This window comes from Marmota monax, unplaced genomic scaffold (assembly GCF_021218885.2).
Source record: "Marmota monax isolate L192 unplaced genomic scaffold, Marmota_monax_Labrador192_F-V1.1 WCK01_AAM20220418_F8-fsc00026, whole genome shotgun sequence".
Classification (NCBI taxonomy): domain Eukaryota; kingdom Metazoa; phylum Chordata; class Mammalia; order Rodentia; family Sciuridae; genus Marmota; species Marmota monax.
In genome coordinates, this window is record NW_026693108.1 from 13,180,612 (window position 1) to 13,201,306 (window position 20,695).

The 20,695-nt window shown below is 38.6% G+C and overlaps 1 protein-coding gene across 1 annotated transcript in view; it reads right to left on the bottom strand.

The window, feature by feature from the left end:
• Positions 1–5,349: 5,349 nt before the first annotated feature.
• Positions 5,350–20,695, bottom strand: part of Rap2a (RAP2A, member of RAS oncogene family) — a 36,710-nt gene continuing 21,364 nt past the window's right edge. The window contains exon 2 of the mRNA XM_046454966.2: positions 5,350–9,103. Within this exon, the coding sequence (XP_046310922.1) occupies positions 8,866–9,103 (238 nt within the window). The 3' untranslated portion in view covers positions 5,350–8,865. The remainder of the gene's footprint in view (positions 9,104–20,695) is intronic.

Below are 20,695 nucleotides of genomic sequence, written 5' to 3' on the forward strand. Positions count from 1 at the left end.
ACAAAAAATCAGAAATCCTGCTAGGTGGGCAGTGAGTATCCCGAGCATCACTTGTGTTCAAGGAAAGCCCTAACTTTCCTCAGCAGGAACGAGGACAGCAGGCAGAGTCCTGGAGCAGAGAAAGATGAGCCACACAGATTTGGATGCATTCCCCTAGGAGCGGGACCCCGTTCTCTCTTTTGAGAGTCTAATATGACAGAGGTTTACCTATAATGCACGTGTGAAAGACTGGGGAGCAGGAAAAACGTTAAGAGGCATTGTTTCCATTGTTTTATTTGTTTTTTAAATAGTTGTTTAATTTGATGATACCTAGAATAGTTCCTTTTGCACCGACCATTTTGTCTTTGAACACACTGACTTTTTGAAGTATCCAAAACTATCATGTGCATTTGTCCAATTTCATCCCCATGTCTACGTTCAGGTTAAGAATGCCACACAGATGACATGGGTGCTTCCCTTTATGTCACAGAGGTGGGTTTTGTCCTGTTGTTGGTGGAGCTGGGTTGTTCACTAGGTTCAGCCAGGTCTTGCCGCTCTTTCCCTTAGCAAATAAAAAGAAGCATATGTGAAGAGACACTGAGACCATGTGACTCTTCTTTCCGCCCAGTGGTCTCAGCATTGCTGATTCCTGTCTGAATCATTTTTGTGGGGGATGTGAAACGATGACTTCTTGATTTTATCAGTCCTTCTAATCTATTAGCTAATATTCTTCTGTAAATGGCTAATCCTCAGTATGTTTTAATATCATTATGAATTCGTGGATTCAGATTTTTCTTAACCTTTTTTCTGCCAGACATTATACCTTGTTTCTTGAGATATTTACCAAACTGTGAAATAATAATCCTCTGAGGAGCCAGACAAATAATTTGGGGTATGTAATGTTTCTATCATCTCTCTTGAGATTACCTAATCCATAAGAGGCCATGGAAGACTCCAAGAACCTACTTGACTTTGTTTAACTGGGTGTCTCTCAAATTTATTTGACTGTGGAATCTTTTCCTATTCAACACAGACTTAGTATTTAATGAAATGCATGTGGGGAACTCTGGCCAAGAGCAAAACCTGTCAGTTAAATGTTTAAATATTTCATCAATAATATGAAACAAAGACTGTTTAATGATGATAGGTGTGTCACTGTTCAACAAATTCTATGATTAAATGAGTTATTCTACCATTATTCTCCTCACAAGGTCAACTCAGCATACCACTGGGGTCAGGAACAATCCTAAAGTAGGTATGATTTCTTAAAAAGAACACAAAAACAACTAACCATCAAAGAAAATATGAATCCATTAAAATTAAGAACTTCTTTTGATCAGAATACACTAATAGGAGCAGGAAAAGGCAAACTTCAGTCTAGGATGGTATATTTAAAAACATGCATCCAGAAGATAAATTTAAATAACTCCTACAAATATACAAGGAAAAGACCAAATAAATCTTCTTGAGTTTTTAAACTCAACTAAAAGGGCAAAAAACACAAACAGGTGCTTCACAAAAGGGGATAACCAATAACCATCAAGCAGATGAATGTTAATGACCTTAGAAAAATACAAAGTAAAATTCAATAACATGCCACTAGACAACCCCCAGCATGACTAACTTGATTGACAGCCCTAGGTGAGGGTGGGAGGTGGGGGTTCTGTGAGGCACCACCTAGAGCTCCCTCAAAGGGCGATTGTTGGCCCAGCTCCAGAGAGTGCTGGAGGATCACTCTGATCCTTTAGAGACTGCCTTGGCTACATCTTGTCCAGGTCACAGTGACAGATGGAGGAAGAGTACAAGGTCTAGCCATCTGGGCCCAACTCAGGATAATTCTGAGAGGCCATCCTAGTTCCCCCTCCCCCACTGCCAGGTTGTCATTGGCCCTACCACGGCTCAGCTTCTCCATCTGCCCAATCTCCTCTTACCGCTCGCCCCAGGAGTCAGTCACAGGACTCTGCAGTGAACATTCTGCAGAGTAAGCTCCACATCAGCAGGACTGGAATTCTCACGTCTTGGAGGGTGGTTAACAACCACTCAGAGAAAACTATCCAAGTCTACTAAAACCCAACAAGCATACCTGACCCAGAAGTCTCACTCCTCAATCGATATTGACCTAGAAGAGGGCAATGTCTCCACCAAATGTCACGTTTGAGAATGGTCATAGCAGCTTTCTTCATAGCGGACCTAATTGAAAACAACTCAAATGTCCACCAACTGTAGGTTGCCCCCTCCCCCCCTTCCATTCTCTCTCCCTCCCCCCTCATCCTTCACCTCCCTCTTGAGACCAGAGGGGCAGCCCTAGGCTTATTGACCCAGGTCAGCTGGACAGAGTTTCCACAGCAGGGTTTGGAGGTCAAATACCGAACAGCAGCATTTTCCAAATTTTGCTTCACAGCACATCCCTATGTCTTATCTGAAGACAACACCCTGAGGTCAGGTTAGTTTTGGAAGATCACTGGAATTTATCTCATTTTTTTTTTTCAAGATGTGAGATGTACTAGACAGGGTTTCCCAAACTGACTTGATTCTAGAATCATTTTTCTGCAAAACGTCTCAAGGCATAAGGCCTCTTTAGTGCACACTTGGGATAATAACTGAGATAAACAATGTTCGCTGGCTGGAACATCTTGTTGGCAGATCTTCCCCTGGAAGCCAGATTCACAGATTCTGAGTCAAGGCTATTTCACTTTCTCACCCTGTGGGGATGACCAACAAAGGACTTTTACATGAATCCCCTAGTAGCTTTTGTTCACAAAAGTGTCATGTCTTACCTAGCCTTACTCATATTTTGGGACTCTCCATAAAAATGCCATTGTTCTTCCATTAGTAGTATTTAATTTCTTGGGTTTAGTTCTCCACCAAACAATAATTTATCTAAATTGCTGTAAATATCTGTGAAACACTCACCCCTCATTCATAAGAGGAAGTTAGAAAGCTTTCTCATCTTGACATTTTGAATTAAAATTTTCACTAAAATCTAGTGGCAAAATTTAACTGTAGACATGGATCTAGCATTTTTCTTGAAGGCAGGGTCTGACACACAGATTCCTTGTCCTTCTTCAGCTTTGCTGCTGTTCCCAAAGTGGCTCGGGGCCTTTCTCATAGATCCTATTAGCCTAAATTCTTCCTCAGGAAGTAGACCTGTAGCCCTGCCCACCACTAGACACCCCAAGCTCTCAGCATGGACTAGCTCAGGTTGTGACATGATCCTTGGAAAGAAAGGGGGTATAGCAGCAGTCTTTCTATAATTAAGAAAGGTACAAGCCATTTCTTGCCAGTAGGCTAAATTTGTATCTGCCTCGAGAGACAAAGGAGAGACAGATAAGACTAGGATGTTCTTGCTCTCAGGGGTTGTATGTGCCCATGTCTGCTGCACAGGGTGGATGCAGGGGTAACCCTCCAGTAACGAGAGCTGGATGAACCTGGAAAGAGCAAATTCCATCTGCTCAAAGAATCAGCAGTGGGGAAAGGTGGTTCAGAAGCTTGGCTCTGCGCCTCACCTTCACTATGCTGACAGCTGTATCACCTCTGGATCTTAGTACTCACGGCCACTGTTTCTCCTGTGTTATCAGCAGTCCCTCTGTCCTTCTAGCCAGGTGTGTGCATCTGCACTTGCATATGTACCTATGCGCAGAAACATGCCGAGAGGGATTTGCATCAAAGGCTAAGGTGGTTGTTCTGGGGCTTTGGAAATGGGGGTGATATTTCCCTTTTTTTCTGTGAGCTTTTCACTGTCTTTTTTTAAGGCTAAAAAAATAATAAAATTTGGTCATTATAAGATCATCAATGTAGAACATAATGTAGAACATAATTTTTGATACGTTTTTGAAATAAGAGGGTCTTATAAGAAAATCCCCATCAACCAGACCAAGAATCATTGCTTCAATTCCTTTTCCTAATCCACTGACACCGAATAGTCTCTTTGTATTTAATCTTTCACGGCAGACTGACCTCTACCATTTCCTCTGCTGAAGAGGTCTGGAGAAGTCCTTAGACAGTAAAATGGAGACTATTTATTCTAAAAAAAAAACATAGAAAGAAGTAATACATCACTATACCTAGAAGAGAGGCAAATCTTTTGAAACAATACTTCACATGTGTGCAGGTGAGAACAAAAACCCTTCAGCTAATACTGAAAAAACACCATGCTCTGTATCATTAGTATTTACATGGCAATAGAGCTATCTTAAATTAAGAAATGAGGTCAAGAGCCTTTCAAGTGCTTCTGTGACAATATCTTTTGCTTCACAGGTCCTAGAGGTCAGCTGGGTTCCTAAGAGGGTGACACTTCATTCTGTCAGCTATTTAGATTTTCATTCATGGAACTCTAACAAACTATAAATGTAAAACTTGAGCGAATTTCAAAATATTATTTCTCAGGCTGAGCACAGAGGCACATGCCTGTGATCCCAGGCAACTAGGAACCTGTCTCAATATAAAATGAAAAGGGTTGGGGATGTAGTTCAGTGGTAAAGTACCACTGGGTTCAATCTCTAGTATTGAAAACAAAACAAAATACTATTTTTCAGCTTTAAAGACATTTTCTCAATTGAAATTATAATTAGATAAGTTTAAAATATTATTCTTTGATAGTTATAAATACTTTATGAAAACTTCAAATGAGATTATGAAGCTAACCAGCAGATATTAACTACTAAAATAGAGGCACATTTTCTTTTAAATATCTGAGATTCTGTCTACAGTGCCTCTGTTATATTCATTCAGATTATTCTTATATTCTAAAACAATGAAGCTTCTCAACTGGTGGAATGTTGCCAGGGCATTTGACAGAGTCTGAAGGCAACATAACCAAAAGGCATCATTTAAATTGGCTGAGGGAATGAATGGGAGCCTTATCGCAGCAGCTGAAGGCCGCATACAATTAACATCTGTCAACTTTCACAGGGCCCCATATAGAACAGGCGGCCTACAGCCCTGCAGAGCCAGCAGCCCCAGCCTCTGGCCCTGCAGACCCACATGACCTGTTACAGCCTCTGGTTGTCACTAGAACACTGAAACATTTTGGTGATGTAGGCATGATCATAAACCAACTGCTAATTAATGTTAATTATCTAGAAAAATTCTGTTAACTTTAGCATTAGGCAATCATAAAAAAATCACTTATAAAGATACATTTATATTCATTCAAAATGACTCATTTAAAATTTTTCCTCCTGTTACTTTTATTTTTCAAGGTTATAGAAATGGCCAACCATTATTTGATGAATTCTCAACTTAATTCAGCTTAAATATTTCTGTAGGAAGAGTACTAAATTCATTACATGACAAATTCGTAGTTGTTTCTGTATGAAATAAATAATTTCACTCATGAGCATGTTCAAAACAAAAAAACAAAACCAAGAGTTTCATTAAATAAATTTATTTGTTAAAATAATTTAACTCCAAATACAACTGTTGAATTTGCATTGAGTTATAACTACAATTCGTGTTTTAATTGAAATGTCAAGGTTTAACAACTGACATTGTTACAAAACAATAAACTGTTGTTCAATTTTAAATGGTCAGTTGTATTAGAGTTGAACAATTAACTGTGAACTATATCTCTGGGAAACCCCAAATCAATAATGACAAGTCTGTTTTCAAAACCTACTGCAGTCATTCTTGAAACCCTGATCAAGATTTAATAGATGCACAATGACAAGTTAAAAAAAGAACAAGAAAAAGACCCCCATAGTCTTTAACATCTGATTGGCTAAAGAGACAATTAAAGCTTAACCAGCGCTAACACAGGACTATTGATAAGAATAAAATAAAAAAAAATAAAAAATAAAAACCCAACAGCAACAGACAAAACAAAACACTTTCACATTCAGATACTGACAACATTCACACTGGAAAATCCACCCTTGAAAACAAACACCAGACATTCTTAGGCAACATTCTTTTATACCGAAAAGCAAATATCAGTAGTTTTACCACAGAAAAAATGATGGCAACTGCAAAAGTTCAGTCCTAATCTACAAACCGAAGGGGAAAATCATCAAAGCACCTTTCAATAGTTTAAGGGAAGATTTTTATGTAATACTTCTGATCAGATGCTGGCTTGTTTTGTGTAAGCTGAACAAAATGAAAGGCATCAGTTACCATCACTATCACAGCTTAAAGGAACCCCAAAGTTGCAACATTAAAAGAAAAAGAACTTAAAAATATGCTGCCTTTGAATCAAAGTCAAAAACAAAAGAAAACCTTATCACAAGAGCTAAAGAAAAAGTGGGTCTTTGGATCAAACCATAATATTTTTAAGGCATGTTAGAAAAACTTCCACTTAAGTAGTTGCTAGTCTGATCAGGGCATAAAATAAATAGTGACCCACAGTCACCAACTCTCCTCTGTAGCCACTATTTTTTTTTCATGTGCCAACAAGTGTAATCTTTCTGTTCTTGAGCTTTTTATTCCCATCTCAGCAAACACATTCATTCAGGCCGAGCTGGATTCCTGCCAGAGGAAGGCTGACAGGGTAGAGGAGGGACTCCCGCTCAGGGACCACTTATGCTCTGTCACTCCCACAGAGGGCTGCGTGGCAACACTGGTCAGGGAGCCGAATCAGCTTTTAGTAATATCCTTATGGTAAAAGTCCACCTGGTCTGACAAACCCTTCTCAGGAAGCCCCAAATTTTCACCTTTTCCACCTAACATGTTGCCAGACCTCTCATTTTCTCACCTATTTTTCATATCTGCATAGCAATCCATGATAGAAAACGTGGAATCTGTACAGCTGATTCTAATATGTAGTCTTAGTTATCATAAATTGCTATGAATTATGAAATTCTAAGAAAATGATCATTACTAGAAGTTAGAGGCTTCAAAACTCAACCAATTCATTAATAAATATTTCTACTTCAGTAGATAAACCATCCTTGTTGAATCTTTGATTTCTCTATGTGTTTGAGTTAAATCAATTTTTACACAGTGAAATCTGTTTCAAGAAAATTGATTAAAACTTTTTGCCCTATAAACAAGGTGCTTCACAATCGAAGGTTATAAAAAATTATACTGAAGAATGTAAATATTCACAATTCAAAGATTTCTCTAACAACCACGGCCTGGTTTCACCCACATTATTTCTTCAGTTTTCTTCTCTATGAAAAATACTATCAACCTTTATTTCTATCTGTAAGCTTAATGCCAGTTACTAAACACTCGGGGGCTACCCACGATTTCAATGATGTATAAAAGATACTTAAATAATTTCAAAGAAAAAAATGTTCTCAATACACTATATTCTGCAGTATAGATTCTCAGTATAGGCAATTATCTCCGACTTGTGCCAAATTCTTAGGAACGATAAACACACATGCACACACAAACACACACTCTTCCCTCAGTTACACACATAAGACCAGAGGTTACTTGCACAAGACTGAAACCAAGAAAATGTGGGGTGGTAGGTATATTGCAGGCTCAGTGATATTGCAGTTCTGAAGGCCAAATTTATCTCCAGAGGGCGGGCCCGAGATAATCTCTTCAGCATTTCTAACTCTGAAGTGAGGTGAAAACCCTTCTACACTTGATTGTAAAACTCCGGAATAGGTTTTTCCTGTGCCATTACTCATGCAAATGATAAATACTTCACGGCTATGAAAACCAAAAATTCAGAGCTTGCGCACCTTTTCAAAACAAAATATTCACTCTAGCTTTATTTGCCACTTCAGTAATCAGGGCAAAATTGTTATAAGAAAACCTTTATAGAATTCTCCAGGCAAATTAAAGATAAAAGGCTTTTTGTCCCTAACCTTCCACTCTATAATTTATGTTCTACTTTTAAGCCCAAATTATTTCACATGGTTATTCAATTTTTTAAATGCCTGCAATAAAGCTCTGCTACAGCAAACTGGATTTCCAGAGCAGGTTAGCCAAGGTCACATCATAACCAGAGCCCTTAAAGGCAAGGAGGAATTGGCTGCTTTAACGAACGTAAAAATGCCAGATATCTGTGCTGTCCTGTGCGGTTTCTGCGAACGGGAACCTGTGGCTGCAACATGGCTTCATTTTCCTCTCGTGGTGGTGCTAGTCATCTACTCAGTGCTGCTGTTAGTAAGGCTAGGCATCTCCCCCTCAGCTGCTTCCTTCTTGTTCAGTAAGGAAAGACCAGCCCTGCTCGGGCAACGGAGGCTGGGCTGGGAGTTTTCACTCGGATCCAACCCTCGTGACGGCCTCCATTTCTGTGGCCAAGCAGGTGACTGAACGGATTCTAGAGCCAGACTGGATTTCCACACAACCTTGTTCTGACTTTTTCTCTATCAAGGATTGATGCACGAGTTAGTTCCATGTCACAAATTAGGAGAACATCTATAGTTAAGCGTCAACTTTGAGAGACAGAAACGTGTCAGCTGAGCAAGGCTTCCCTGCGACGCTGTGGGCAGGCCAGCTGTTCTCTCTCTCGATGGAATTCACTGTTAGAGACTCCATCCCGATTCCTGAAATTCAGTACTCTCGTAGGAAAATATTTCTCCTTTACTTATTTTTTTTAAAGAAGACAAAATATTTTAATTGTTAAGTGGTCGTAGGAATTCTTCTGTTTTCTCCCTCATAATTATTTTAAATTTATACAACAGGTGCTTCTGTCAACTCGGCGACAACGCCGTCAACGTTTTCAAACGAGATCACCCTGTAGATGGATGGGCTATGCCTTCAAGTTGCAGATGCACAAAGGAGACTGAGGACGATGGTGAAAACTGTAGGTACTGAACCCAAATGTACTCAGAGACATCGGCTGACAGTCACTGCTCGTTTGTGAATAGAGCTGCAGTGCACTGGAGATTCACACTATGCATCCTGCCAACTCTGTGATGGAGTAGACGAAGTTTCTATCGCCTACGATACCGGGCAAATCCTGACCAGGACAGCCAGAGTTGGATGCTATTGTATGTTACAGGCAGAACAGCATGGATCATCTTTGTCAGGCTGAGCAGCATAGTTCATCTGCCTCACGATTTCTGCAAAGAGTTCGTCCACCATTGTTTTACTCTTGGCAGAAGTCTCCATAAAGGGGCAGCCCCATTCTTCCGCAAGGGCTCGGCCTTCATTGGAGGACACTTCTCTCTCACTCTCCAGGTCCACTTTATTCCCAACCAAGATGACTGGCACTTTCTCATACCTACAAAACAAACAAAACACACATAACGTAGCAGTTAGCATGAAGTTACACAGGTAGAATTAATTTTCTCTTTTCCCACCAAATTCCACCATGGTCTCTTCAGTTGCATGAAAAAGTATTTGCACTACTTGGCTTGACACCTACCTGAGGGCATTTTGAAGATGCTCTCAGAATGGATCATAAAATGAGTTTTTCAAAATGATGTTTTTAATTAATCAATTAAACATCCTTTAAAAGTCAAGTTACCTTTCCAGATATAGTTGGGAAATCATTCTCAGAATCTCAGACTAACTCCTCTTAGATTAATCTGAAATATTTTCTGTTCTAAGAGATGCTCACTCAAAATTTCAGTGATCATGTAATAATTAGCTTTAGTGAGTAAACAAACAATTTATAATTGTCAGCATTTTACTATATTCTGTAAGTATTCAAAACCAATAATGTTCTAAGAGTCCCTAAATAATAAACCAAAATAAATGGAAATCATTAAGATGAAAACCACCAAATATGACAATATCTCATCTCTTTATTAAAAGACTGTTACAAATTAGTTAATTGAAAGAGAAACAATTATGGTTCTTTTTAGACTGATAAGTATTACACATTTCAATCATTAGCCTTATTCAATGTTATTTATCTCTTTCCTTTTTAACTAGAGTGTCTCTGAGTAAATATGTTTGGAAAAAGTTAAATTGATAAAGCTGGTGATAAGAACAAAGAAAAGAGGTCCTAAATTATTTTGAGACATAAAGATGATTATCTTTACAATGGCTGCTCCAGATGTCATAGTGTGGAAAATACCTGGTGCTGATCTGCACATTTACTGTGCATCATCTAAGAAATGCAGCTAATGTATTTTCGTAAGACCACTGTTTTCACCTTAAAGGTCATTTCAAAAGGGTTTTCTGTGTGTGTGTGCTTTTTGTGATTTCTAGTACAAATGGCGGGGGGGGGCACTGGGGAGGGCACGCACCCATGTGTGTTCCCCTAAGCAGAATGCATCTCTGATTTATAGGGGAATAGCAAAACTGCACACTAGTGATACCAAATGTGACCAGACACAGTTCATCTGTAAGAAGAGGAAACCACCACATAGTCAAGACTTTACTGAGGCAGGATTCATCAGTTTTCATTGTTCAGGAAACTGAATAATAGGCAGATAGTTACTGTTTGCTATAGTACTTGAACAATTTTATCATCCTATCAAGATGGTTCTGTACTCACTCTAATTTGCTAAACCAAACATATTCCCAACAGAATCTCACTTTCTCTTTGGCACTAGATCAGACTAAGAATGGCCTCAACAAGAGGGCATACTGCAGGCAGTGTGCCATTTAGCAATTTAAAACAACAACAGCTTAAAAATGAGTGGGAGTAACATCAAGGGTAAATCTCGAATTTGGATATGATCATTTTGTAGGAAATAGATCTGGACAACTCCAATTTCTATCAAAGGACTCTGAATTTACAGTCTATCAACTGTATCTTGTGATTTCTGGTCTTAGATCATGCTGAGAGCTCTGAACACATGACACAAGGACATTGAACATCTTCTAGGACTCTTACATATAAATGATTGTGTGGACCTCTTGGCCTCTGGAAGGACAATTGGCAGAGAGAATGAAGCTGCGCTACAGAGCACCACCCATCAGCTACTCTGCAAATAAGCCCCCTTGACTGACCTGTGCTGCAGAGAAGCTGGAGGAGCTCCGCTGCAGCCCCGTCACAATGTCAGTTCTCTTCTGTTTACTTGCAAAGATATAACTGCATGTCCTTCTCCTATGGAAGCTCACATGGCTCAGCATGCTTTACACGCTTTCCTCATCAGTGAAGTAACTTACAAACATTAATACAATAAAGGAAAATGTATTGGTTGAATTTAAGTTAAAAAATAATTTCAATTTCTGTTAATAATAATTAATAATAAAGAGGAAGGAGATATGATATTACTTTCTATTATAGTTAAGAAACAAATACTTTAAGAAATACTTCTGGGTTGAAATGCAGTATTAGACCATGTTTTATACTGAAAGAGAAAATATTTCTTATACTCTTAGTTTAAATGCACAGGATTCATTACAATATGCAGATTGTCAAAACCTGCAAAAATATCAAATTATTAAGTTGTATGATACAACTTTAATATACAAACGTGTGTAAACACCAAGTTTTAAACCAAGATACAACTTTTTTAAACCAAGAATTTGAGTAAACTTTACCAGTAGTCTTATTCTCAAAAGGACCACCACAACATTGCAAACACAGGTCCACATAATAACATTTAATAATGTAGATGAAAACCCAGTCAGTATCAGAGAACCTGTCTATTCTATATACAACTTAGCTGTCAATGGTCTTTTCTAAAATCAAGATGCTAAAGACACTATAAAAATGCAGATTAATATCCTCAGAAGATTTTTAAAACTGAGTACAATCTTTAGGGGAAAAATTATGTAGATTTCAGAATACCAGATGGTGATAAATTTTGTCTCTCTTTCTGTTAACATTAAAATTTGGGACAGCAGAAAATATTTTAAACTATGATTTGAAGGCTCTGCTCCCAGCCCTGCCAATGAGAGGTGGCAAGACTAAGCAAATCATTTCCTCCACTTATCTGTATTCCATTTCTTCATCAATGAAAAAGGAAGGAGAGTATCTGTTCCCACTTAACACACAAGGTTACTATGAAGGTCAAATGAGATGATGCTAAGAAATGAAGTACTAGACAAAAGCAGGGTGGTGTTTCTTTCTTTTTTTTTTTTTCAGGGGATGTTTCTTTACTCTCAAGAAATGAGAAATGGCAAAGGGTTAGGAAGCCAGCGAAACTGATCAAAGGTGGTAAAGTTCCTGAGGAGGAGCTAAGCAAGTCAGGGAACTGGAATGAGGTAAACTAGGCAAGAGAGACAGAGTTCAAAGCAATACCAAAGCACCTGACACTGGCCGGTCCCTTCTCTCTCACACCTGTTGAGCCTCATGGTAATGAGGAAAAAGAAGAGCAGAGAAGCATTCTCAAAACACTGGGGACTTAGGAAAGACAACACTGACACTTACGGGGAGGGAGCTCAGAAGTCTTCGGGTTGGCATGACAGATAAGGTCTGGTTGGGAAGTAAGATCTGGAAGAATCTGGATCCTCCCTAAGAAAGGGGGTGAGAAGAGGCAAAGCCACCTGCTGAAACAACAGAGGAAACTGGTGTTGCTGCAGCAACATGGTGTTTCCTTAAAACCCCCAAATAAGACCAGGACTTCAGTCTCAGAACTGTCTCTAGCTAGCGCTGTGAATTTAGATTAACTTAATCTCTTGGTGCCTCAGTGTCTTACAGTCTAAAAGGAGCTGGACTAGATCCTTTCCAAGATGGGCTGAAACTCTGAGGTTAAAAATCACTACAGACATGGGGGCCACACCTACAATCAACACCTATCATTTACCAGCTTAATGGCTGAGGGCTGGGTCCTGTTCTAAGAACAACATCCAACAGGCTCATCTTTAGAAGAGATAAGTGCACAGGAGCGAAGCCAAAATTTAGGGAACCCTCCTGAGCTCTTGTGGGGCCAAAGCGTTTTCGATTCTACCAGTAAAGCAGCTGCTGCCAGGGCACTCCGACTCACAGGCAGGAGTCAGAGATGTACCAGCACCTGAGCCGCCATGCTTCCCTGACAAGGTCGCTCTAACACAATTATGGGAGATGTTTATAATTAAGTGAATACCCAAGGCCACACTGAAAACTGACTGATGTGACATACCTAACTGGCGGTAAGCACTCAATGAATCATACACTTATTCTTCTATTTAACACATACCTATTTGTTAAGAGCCTACTATGTGCTAGTACCATTGTCCCCACTTACAACATGTCACACTGATTATAGTCTAGCAGAGGACACAGACACCAACAATAAACGTAAGTAAATTACGGGTTTACTAAAAGGTAAAAGGAAAAAGAAAACAGAAATGCAGATCAGGGAGCATGCTGGGGGCACAGGCCCCACTGGGAATGTGGCATGTGAGTTAGGAAATGAAGGGTGTGAGAAGTAGGGACCAGGGAGAACACTCCAAGTGGGCTGTGGCTCCGACTCTGTGCGAGCTGGTGCTCATGCCTGGTGATTCAAGGAAGGGCAAACCAGCCTGTGAGATGATGTGAAGAGCCCCTCACAACTCCTGCAGGGCTCCTGTGGTATGGGAAACATGTTCAGGATGGAGGATCTGGGCACTAAAAGTGGCCTCAGAAGACAAATATGACATAGACGGCAGGGCCTGCTCTTATTATTTAGGAAGACTGGGCACTTAGCAGCAATGGCAGTTCTTTGCACTTCATGTTCTACTTTCATTAACAAGTTTGTGGGCTGTTTTTATTTCCCTGCTCTTTCTAAACTTTCTGGAGATGAAACCGAAAATGTAAAATTCCCAAACTACTCAAATCAATGTCTTATCGATAACCTGGTCGTGAGCAGGATCCATCTTGCCTGCATATTGAGCATTAGCAGGTGTCTCAACAATGGCATATTGTCCTTGGTGGTGCCCTCAAGAGCAAGACCAGGGTCAGACAGTGGCTGTCCAAATCATGAACAAATAATTCTGTTCATGGTCTGTGGACAAACATTTGTTTTATTGACATGAATCTCTACACTGTTTATTGTATTCATGAGCATGAATAAATGAAAACAGTTCTTTTAATGGGTGCTTAACGGGTTGAATGAAACCCCACTTAGTTGTAGAACTGATGGTCCTCTCCGTGCACAGCTTTGTAAATATCAATACCTCAAAAGCATCTGATGTGTCATCAATGGACTTGATTTTCTCCCATCTCATTCCTGTCCTGATGTGTGTGTGCATATGTATACTGGTAGTATCTAAACCTGGCTGATCATCAAAACAACCTAAAATTAAAGAATAATACTGATTCCTGGGCCCCACTCTGGAGTTACTAAATCTGAAGGATCAAGAAATATAATACACACATGCTCTGAAGACTGACTCTGAGCTTCAGAAAGTTTAGGAATCACTGGTCCCATCTATGACCTTGTGACCTCAAACACTGCATGTGTAAAGCTTATGGCTTTAAATTGTGGCAACTGCAGAATGGATCCCTCCGCATTCATTCACCAGTGATCAACTGTAGTCAGATGCCACCACTGTCAGCTCTCCCTTTAAAGGCATGAGACATGTTAAAAGGCTGAGGCAGAAAGCCAGCCTCAGCGAGGTGCTAAGCAACTCAGTGAGACCCTGTCTCTAAATAAAATTTAAAAAGGGCTGGGGATGAGGCTCAGTGCTTAAGTGCCCCTGGGTTCAATCCCCTGTACCAAAAAACGAAACAAAACAAAAAAAGAATGCTATCCTTCGTGAGAATTGCGTCCTGCTGCTGTATTCTTCGTCATATGCAGGCTGAAGTACAATTCTCTTTGAATTGAGAAATGAGAATCAGAAAGGCTTTTCCAAGTCCCCTTGTTCAACTTTCCACCCAGTGTTAAAACCTCAGACTAGGAGAAAAGTCAAAACGCCTGATGCTTCAATCACTTTCATGACAACCTTGCCTAAAGGCAACCTGCTTTCTCCTTTCTTCCAGTTTTGTTAAATGTTAGTGATAAAAGTCAGAGTTTCAACTTTGCCCCTGAGTAAGGAGATGTGGTCTGTGACACCCTGTCCCTGCTCATGCGTCCTAGTTCTTTTGCCCTCTAGTAGAAAACTTTTCTTTTCTTTTTTTGTGCAAGATTAAAAAAAATAATAAGAAGAATGGTTAGAGAAGAGCCACCTGCATGGTCAGGTTTGGCCTAGACCACAGTTGAAACCTTTTCTTTACCCCAAAATAAAAACAGGTTTTCTTCTTTCTTTTCTCTGCACAAATTAAACAACATTATCATGATTAAAAAAAAATCCTAGCAATATTTACATAGGAAAACAATCTCAATTTCACTTTTGTGAGAATGATTGCTATAAATTTTTTGTTGTATATCCTTTCAGACTATTTTCCTACACACATCTATATAAATTCAGATATGCATTTTATAAAAAAATATTGCAATTACTTTGATAACTTCAATTTTTACTCAATATTATGGAGTTTTCCATTTCAATAAATGGCATATACTATCTTAATGGCTGAATAGTATTCCAATTTATAGAATCCATAACTGTACCATAATTTAGTTATTCTTTCCCTTTTAGTGTCATATAAAGCTTCTCTAACCACTTTTTCTCTAATATAAACAGCAATCTGATGAACTTACCTAAAAGTATGACTTCTATCTCAAAGACATGAAAAATGTATGTGTATATATACATATATATGTAACTTCTGCATACTCTGTGAACCAGAAAAACCACATTTCTAGGTGAGTGCATCAAATTGTCCACACACACAGCTTCAGTGGACATCCAGAAATGTATACTACAACCAAGAGTGCTTAAGTTTTCAGAGCTGTTTCTCCACCTTCAGGATTGATATTTTTCAATCTTCCCAGAAAGCATTATGGGAGATCTGAAGAGAGGACTGCTTCTGGCTAGCACTCGAATGCTTCTACCACAGCTTGCTAGCAGAAACATCAATACTCTTTTTAAGAGTAGAAAACATGCACTAAATAAGGCTGGCCTCGTCTTCCAAACTTGTTTTGAAGTGACTACATACTCCACTGAAATAGGGCTGTTTGAGTAACTGAATAATGGAAAGAGTCTTTTGCTCTTTCTCTTTGTTCCAGAATGCATGCTGAAGAGGAACCAAGAGAAATTTGTAAATGTTATGTAAAAATTATGTACCAGGAGTAATAATACCAAGAAAATATTCAAAGATATTAGAGATATCATACCAGTGTAAAATAATCTGCTTTCATAGAAATTACTACAGTTGATATTGTACCAAAGCAGATTCCTACCAGTTTGATTGACATGGACCAACTGATGATAGAAATGCATCTCACAGGCACATTAAATGCTGCATTAAAAAGCCACTTGAGGTCTATGGCCAAAATGGCAGAAGTCCACTAAAGTCTTTATCTCTGGCTGATTTCAAATAAAAATTCAGAACAAAATACTAAAATCAAATAAAAAAGAAATCTGTTTTTCTGACAAATGAAACTGGGAAAGGGCTCCCTAAATTTCATAGGGTATTTTCCCCCTTCTCTTTCTCCTTCCCCTCCCCCCCATTTTGCCTAGAAGATGAGCCCACTTTTGGGACCATATGGCAGTGCAGAAAGCTAAAACTCTGAAAGAAACACCACATTTTTGGCTAGAAGGGCAGGAAAATGAGCCTCTGCGGTCTGAAGCATGTGGGAGGAATCTAAGAGAGGACAGAGGTAGAGAAAGAGATTCTTAATTCTGTGTTAATCAACATGAGCTCAAATGATTTTTGTATGAGTGGGATAGACTAAAGGGAGTATAATAAAGGTTTTGAGGACTGAACAGCAATTTAAACCACTGCTTGAGTCTCAAATTAGCTCCAGAGTGGTGCATGCACAAGACACAACAGTGAAGGTTTTGAAAACAAGACTGACACGAGAATATTCTCCTGAAGGAGAGCTTGAGTTTGCACTCTGAACTGAAGTGTGTTGGTTATCTGCTAAAAACCCCAAAATTTTCCAGAAGACTGCCACAGGACCAAGAGTCTAAGCAACATAATACTAAAAAATGTCTAATAGGATCTAAAATCACCAAACATACAAAGAACCAGGAAAACATCACTAATTCTCAAAGGTAAAGACAATCAATAGATGTGACATAACATAGAGGTTTACATCCTAGATCTTAAAGAAGCCAGTACAGTTTGAGCATCCCTAATCCAAAAATATGAAATCCAAAATTCTCTAACATTTGAAAATCTTTGGACAACAGTGGAGTATTTTTTATTTTGGGTTAGGAATGTTCAACCAGTAAAGCCTATGCAAATATTCCAAAACCAACAACAAAAACACCCTCTGAAGTGTGAAATATTTCTGGTTCCCATCATTCAGATAAGGGACACTCAACTGGAATAACTATGTTCCTTGAGGTAAAGTCAAACACTCTTGAAAGGAACAGAAAGATAAGATGTTCTCAGCAGAAAGTGTAAACAAGAACCAAGTGACAATTATAAAACTGAAAATTATAGTTTTTGAAATAAATCATTACTGGACGGGAGGAATGGGGTAGACAGAAAGAGCTGGTGAACTTAAAAATAGAGAATAAAAATTATCCGATTGAAAAATAGAGACAAAAGATTGAAAAATAGACAAAATGGGCAGAACATCAGGAATCTGTGGGAAAATATAAAACATTTAATACGCATGCCATTGAAGACGACAGAAAGAAATAGACTGGTTCAGGAAAAAGAAAAAAAACAATGAAAAGAAATAATGGCTGGAAACTTTTCAAACTTAGTGGAAAGGATAATTTTACAAATTATTGAAGATCAGTGAGTCCCAAACAAGATTAATTAAAAGAAAACCACTGTGAGGCACAGCATAATCAAACTACTAAAACCAAAGATAAGATAAAATCTTGAAAGCAGCCAAAGAAAAGAAATGTATTGCTTATGGAAGAACAAACAAAATAATCAAAGAGTTCTTATCAGAAACCACAGATGCCAGAAGACAATGGAACAATACCTTTAAAATACCAAAAGAATAAACAAAAACCTTATCAACAGAATATTGTATCAGTAAAAATATTCTTCAAAACTCAAGGGAAAATAAGAACATTCTCAGATAAAGGAAAAATAAGAGAATTTATCACTAGCAAATCTGTTCTAAAATAAATGCTAAAGAAAGCTATTCAGGCTAAAAAAAAGTGATATCAAAGGAAAAATGAAATTTCTGAAAAAAATTAACATCATTCAGGAATGGTAAATATCTGGGTAAGTATAACATTTTCCTCCTCTTAAGTTTCTTTAAAATATGCATAAATGCTTAAAGCAAAAATGATAACATAGTCTTTTGGTGGGGGTTGATGTAGGCAGATATAAATGAAAACTACCATTCAGGGCTTTGGTCAAATTTTGCCTTTAAAATCATCCCTTATTCTCCATACTTGGTTCATTTGTCTGAGCTTAGATATATATGAGATAATTCACACATATATATTCATATACACACACATGCACACACACACACACATATACACCTATCTTTTGTGGGGGCGGTGTACTGGGCACTGAACCCAAGGGCACTTTACCACTGAGCTATATCCCTAGCCAATTTTTTTTTTTGGTACTCCCCAGTACCAATATTGAACCCAGGGGTGCTTTATCACTGAACCACATCCTCAGCCTTTTTTAAAAATATGTATTTCTATTTGTTGATGGGCTTTATTTTATCTGTTTATTTATATGCAGTGCTGAGACTTGAACCTGGTGCCTCACATATGCTGGGCAAACGCTTTACTACTCAGCCACAACTCTAGTCCAGAAATTATTCTTTTTTTTTGGTACTGTGGATTGAACTCAGGGGTACTTCATCACTGAGCCACATCCCCAGCCCTATTTTGTATTTTATTTAGAGACAGAGTCTCACTCAGTTGCTTAGCACCTCGTCATTGCTGAGTCTGGATTTGAACTCGCAATTCTTCTGTCTCAGCCTCCTGAGCCACTGGGATTACAGTGTGCGCATGCGCACAGTGCCCAGCCCAGTCCTTTTTAATTTTTTATTTTGAATAGAATCTTGCTAAGCTGCTTAGGGCCTCACTAAGTTGCTGAGGCTGGCTTTGAGCTTGCTATCCTCCTGCCTTAGTCTTCTAAGCTGCTTGGATCACAGGCAGGCACTGCCATGCCCAGCTTATTCATATTTTATGTTACAAATTTGGTGTTCACGGGTTTTCATGAATTAATTTCCTAGTTCTCCATTAATCTACCAGGCAAATAATATAACTAAAGATATGGTAGTCCTTACCAAGAAAATAATGATTAATATATAGTAACATGGATAGGCCAATATTTCATGAAGTGAGCAAAAAATGATTTTTAAAGGAAGTAAATTCTAAGCAGAAATTTGAAGGTTGAGAGTTGAGTTAGCCATAAGAAAAAACTAGGGATGGAATATTTTAGACAAAAGGAAAAGCAAATGTAAAAGGAAAGGAAAGTGCTAGGTTTATTCAATAAGAAAAAGGAGAACAGCTGGGAGACAGCATGAAGAGCAAGAGAAACAGAAAGGATAATGGAAGAAAGAATGTGTAGTCTCACTGACTAAAGTAAGGCACAGATTCTGAGAACAGGAGAAAGCTACTGCAGGTCTTTAAGCACGGAAGATACATGGCATGTGTGACAACAGGTCACTGTGGTTAATGAGAAAAAATGGATTTTAGATGCACAAGAGTAGAAGCAGTAAGACAGGCGATGATGCAGTGTTCTAGGTAAGAGATGATGGGGACTGGAATTGGCATGATGACCAATGACTGTGGAAAGAAGTACAATAGAGTCACATGTCTCTCAGTGATGGGGACTTGTTCAGAGAAATGAGTTGCTGGGTGATTTCATCACCGAATGCACCTAGATGGTACAGCTAACTACTCACTTGCGCTTTATGGTATACTCCATCCTCTATGTGGTTTATCACTGACCAAAACGTTGTTATGGGATGTGTGACCACAGATTTTGGAGGCAGCACAAAGATATGATAATGGACTGGTTAAGGGATACAGAGTAGGGAGTGGTTTAGACCACACACACACACACACACACACACACAGAATAAAAAATGATTCATAGGTAATTATCAATTTTACAAGTATAGCTTTATCTCAGGACTAAAAATGTTAGACTACCAAGGGGAAATACTACATGCCTCTTATTACCTGCTGTTTCAAATGCACTGTGATCGTATTTGAAAACTGTATTTGTTATACAAATCACAACTTACAAAGAAATAGTGTATCATGGAGTTCTTAATAAGTACGCTAAAAATAACCTGTACTAGCTTAAACTTCACAAAATAATTACTTTCTTATAGAAGTGGCTATTTCCTTTCTTGGGTGAATAATCTATAAAAGTTTAATTTTTCACTTGTGCTAATAAATTGGTCAACTTACTTCATATAGACCTTAAGACTATTTCTGGATTTCTCCAGCTGTCTGTACTGATTATCTGGGAGTCTTTTAAAAGATGTCTGCTGTTTCAAGATAGAAACTTTTTATTGTGTAAGATAAAAATCATTTGCCGGTACAGTGGCTCACACATGTAGCTCGGCAGGTTGAGGCAGGAGGATTCCAGTAGAAGCAGTAAGACAGGCTTTTTTTTTTGAAAAAAGTCAAAGTCAGCCTCAGCAACTTAGTGAGACATCACATGAGTGGTCCCCAAAGGAGATCCTTGGGCTACAGTTTCCCATCAGGGACTGGCAAGCGCTATACCCCACTTCCAGGAGCTCGGCCCCTAAGACCAATCCTCCCACCCGATAACCTTCACCATCCTGAGGGTGGAGATATCAACAAACAACAGACAACCCACCTATTAGATAATAAAAGTAAATAATACAATAAAAAGTAAAAACGGTTCGGGATATGGCTTAGTAGTTAAGCGCTCCGGGTTCAATCCCTGATACAAAAAAAAAAAAAAAAAAAAATCATTTACTTCTCAAATTTTGTCTTGTTGAAAGCTTTTTTTTTCCCCCCACAAATTTCTACTAATAGAAAGAGAACA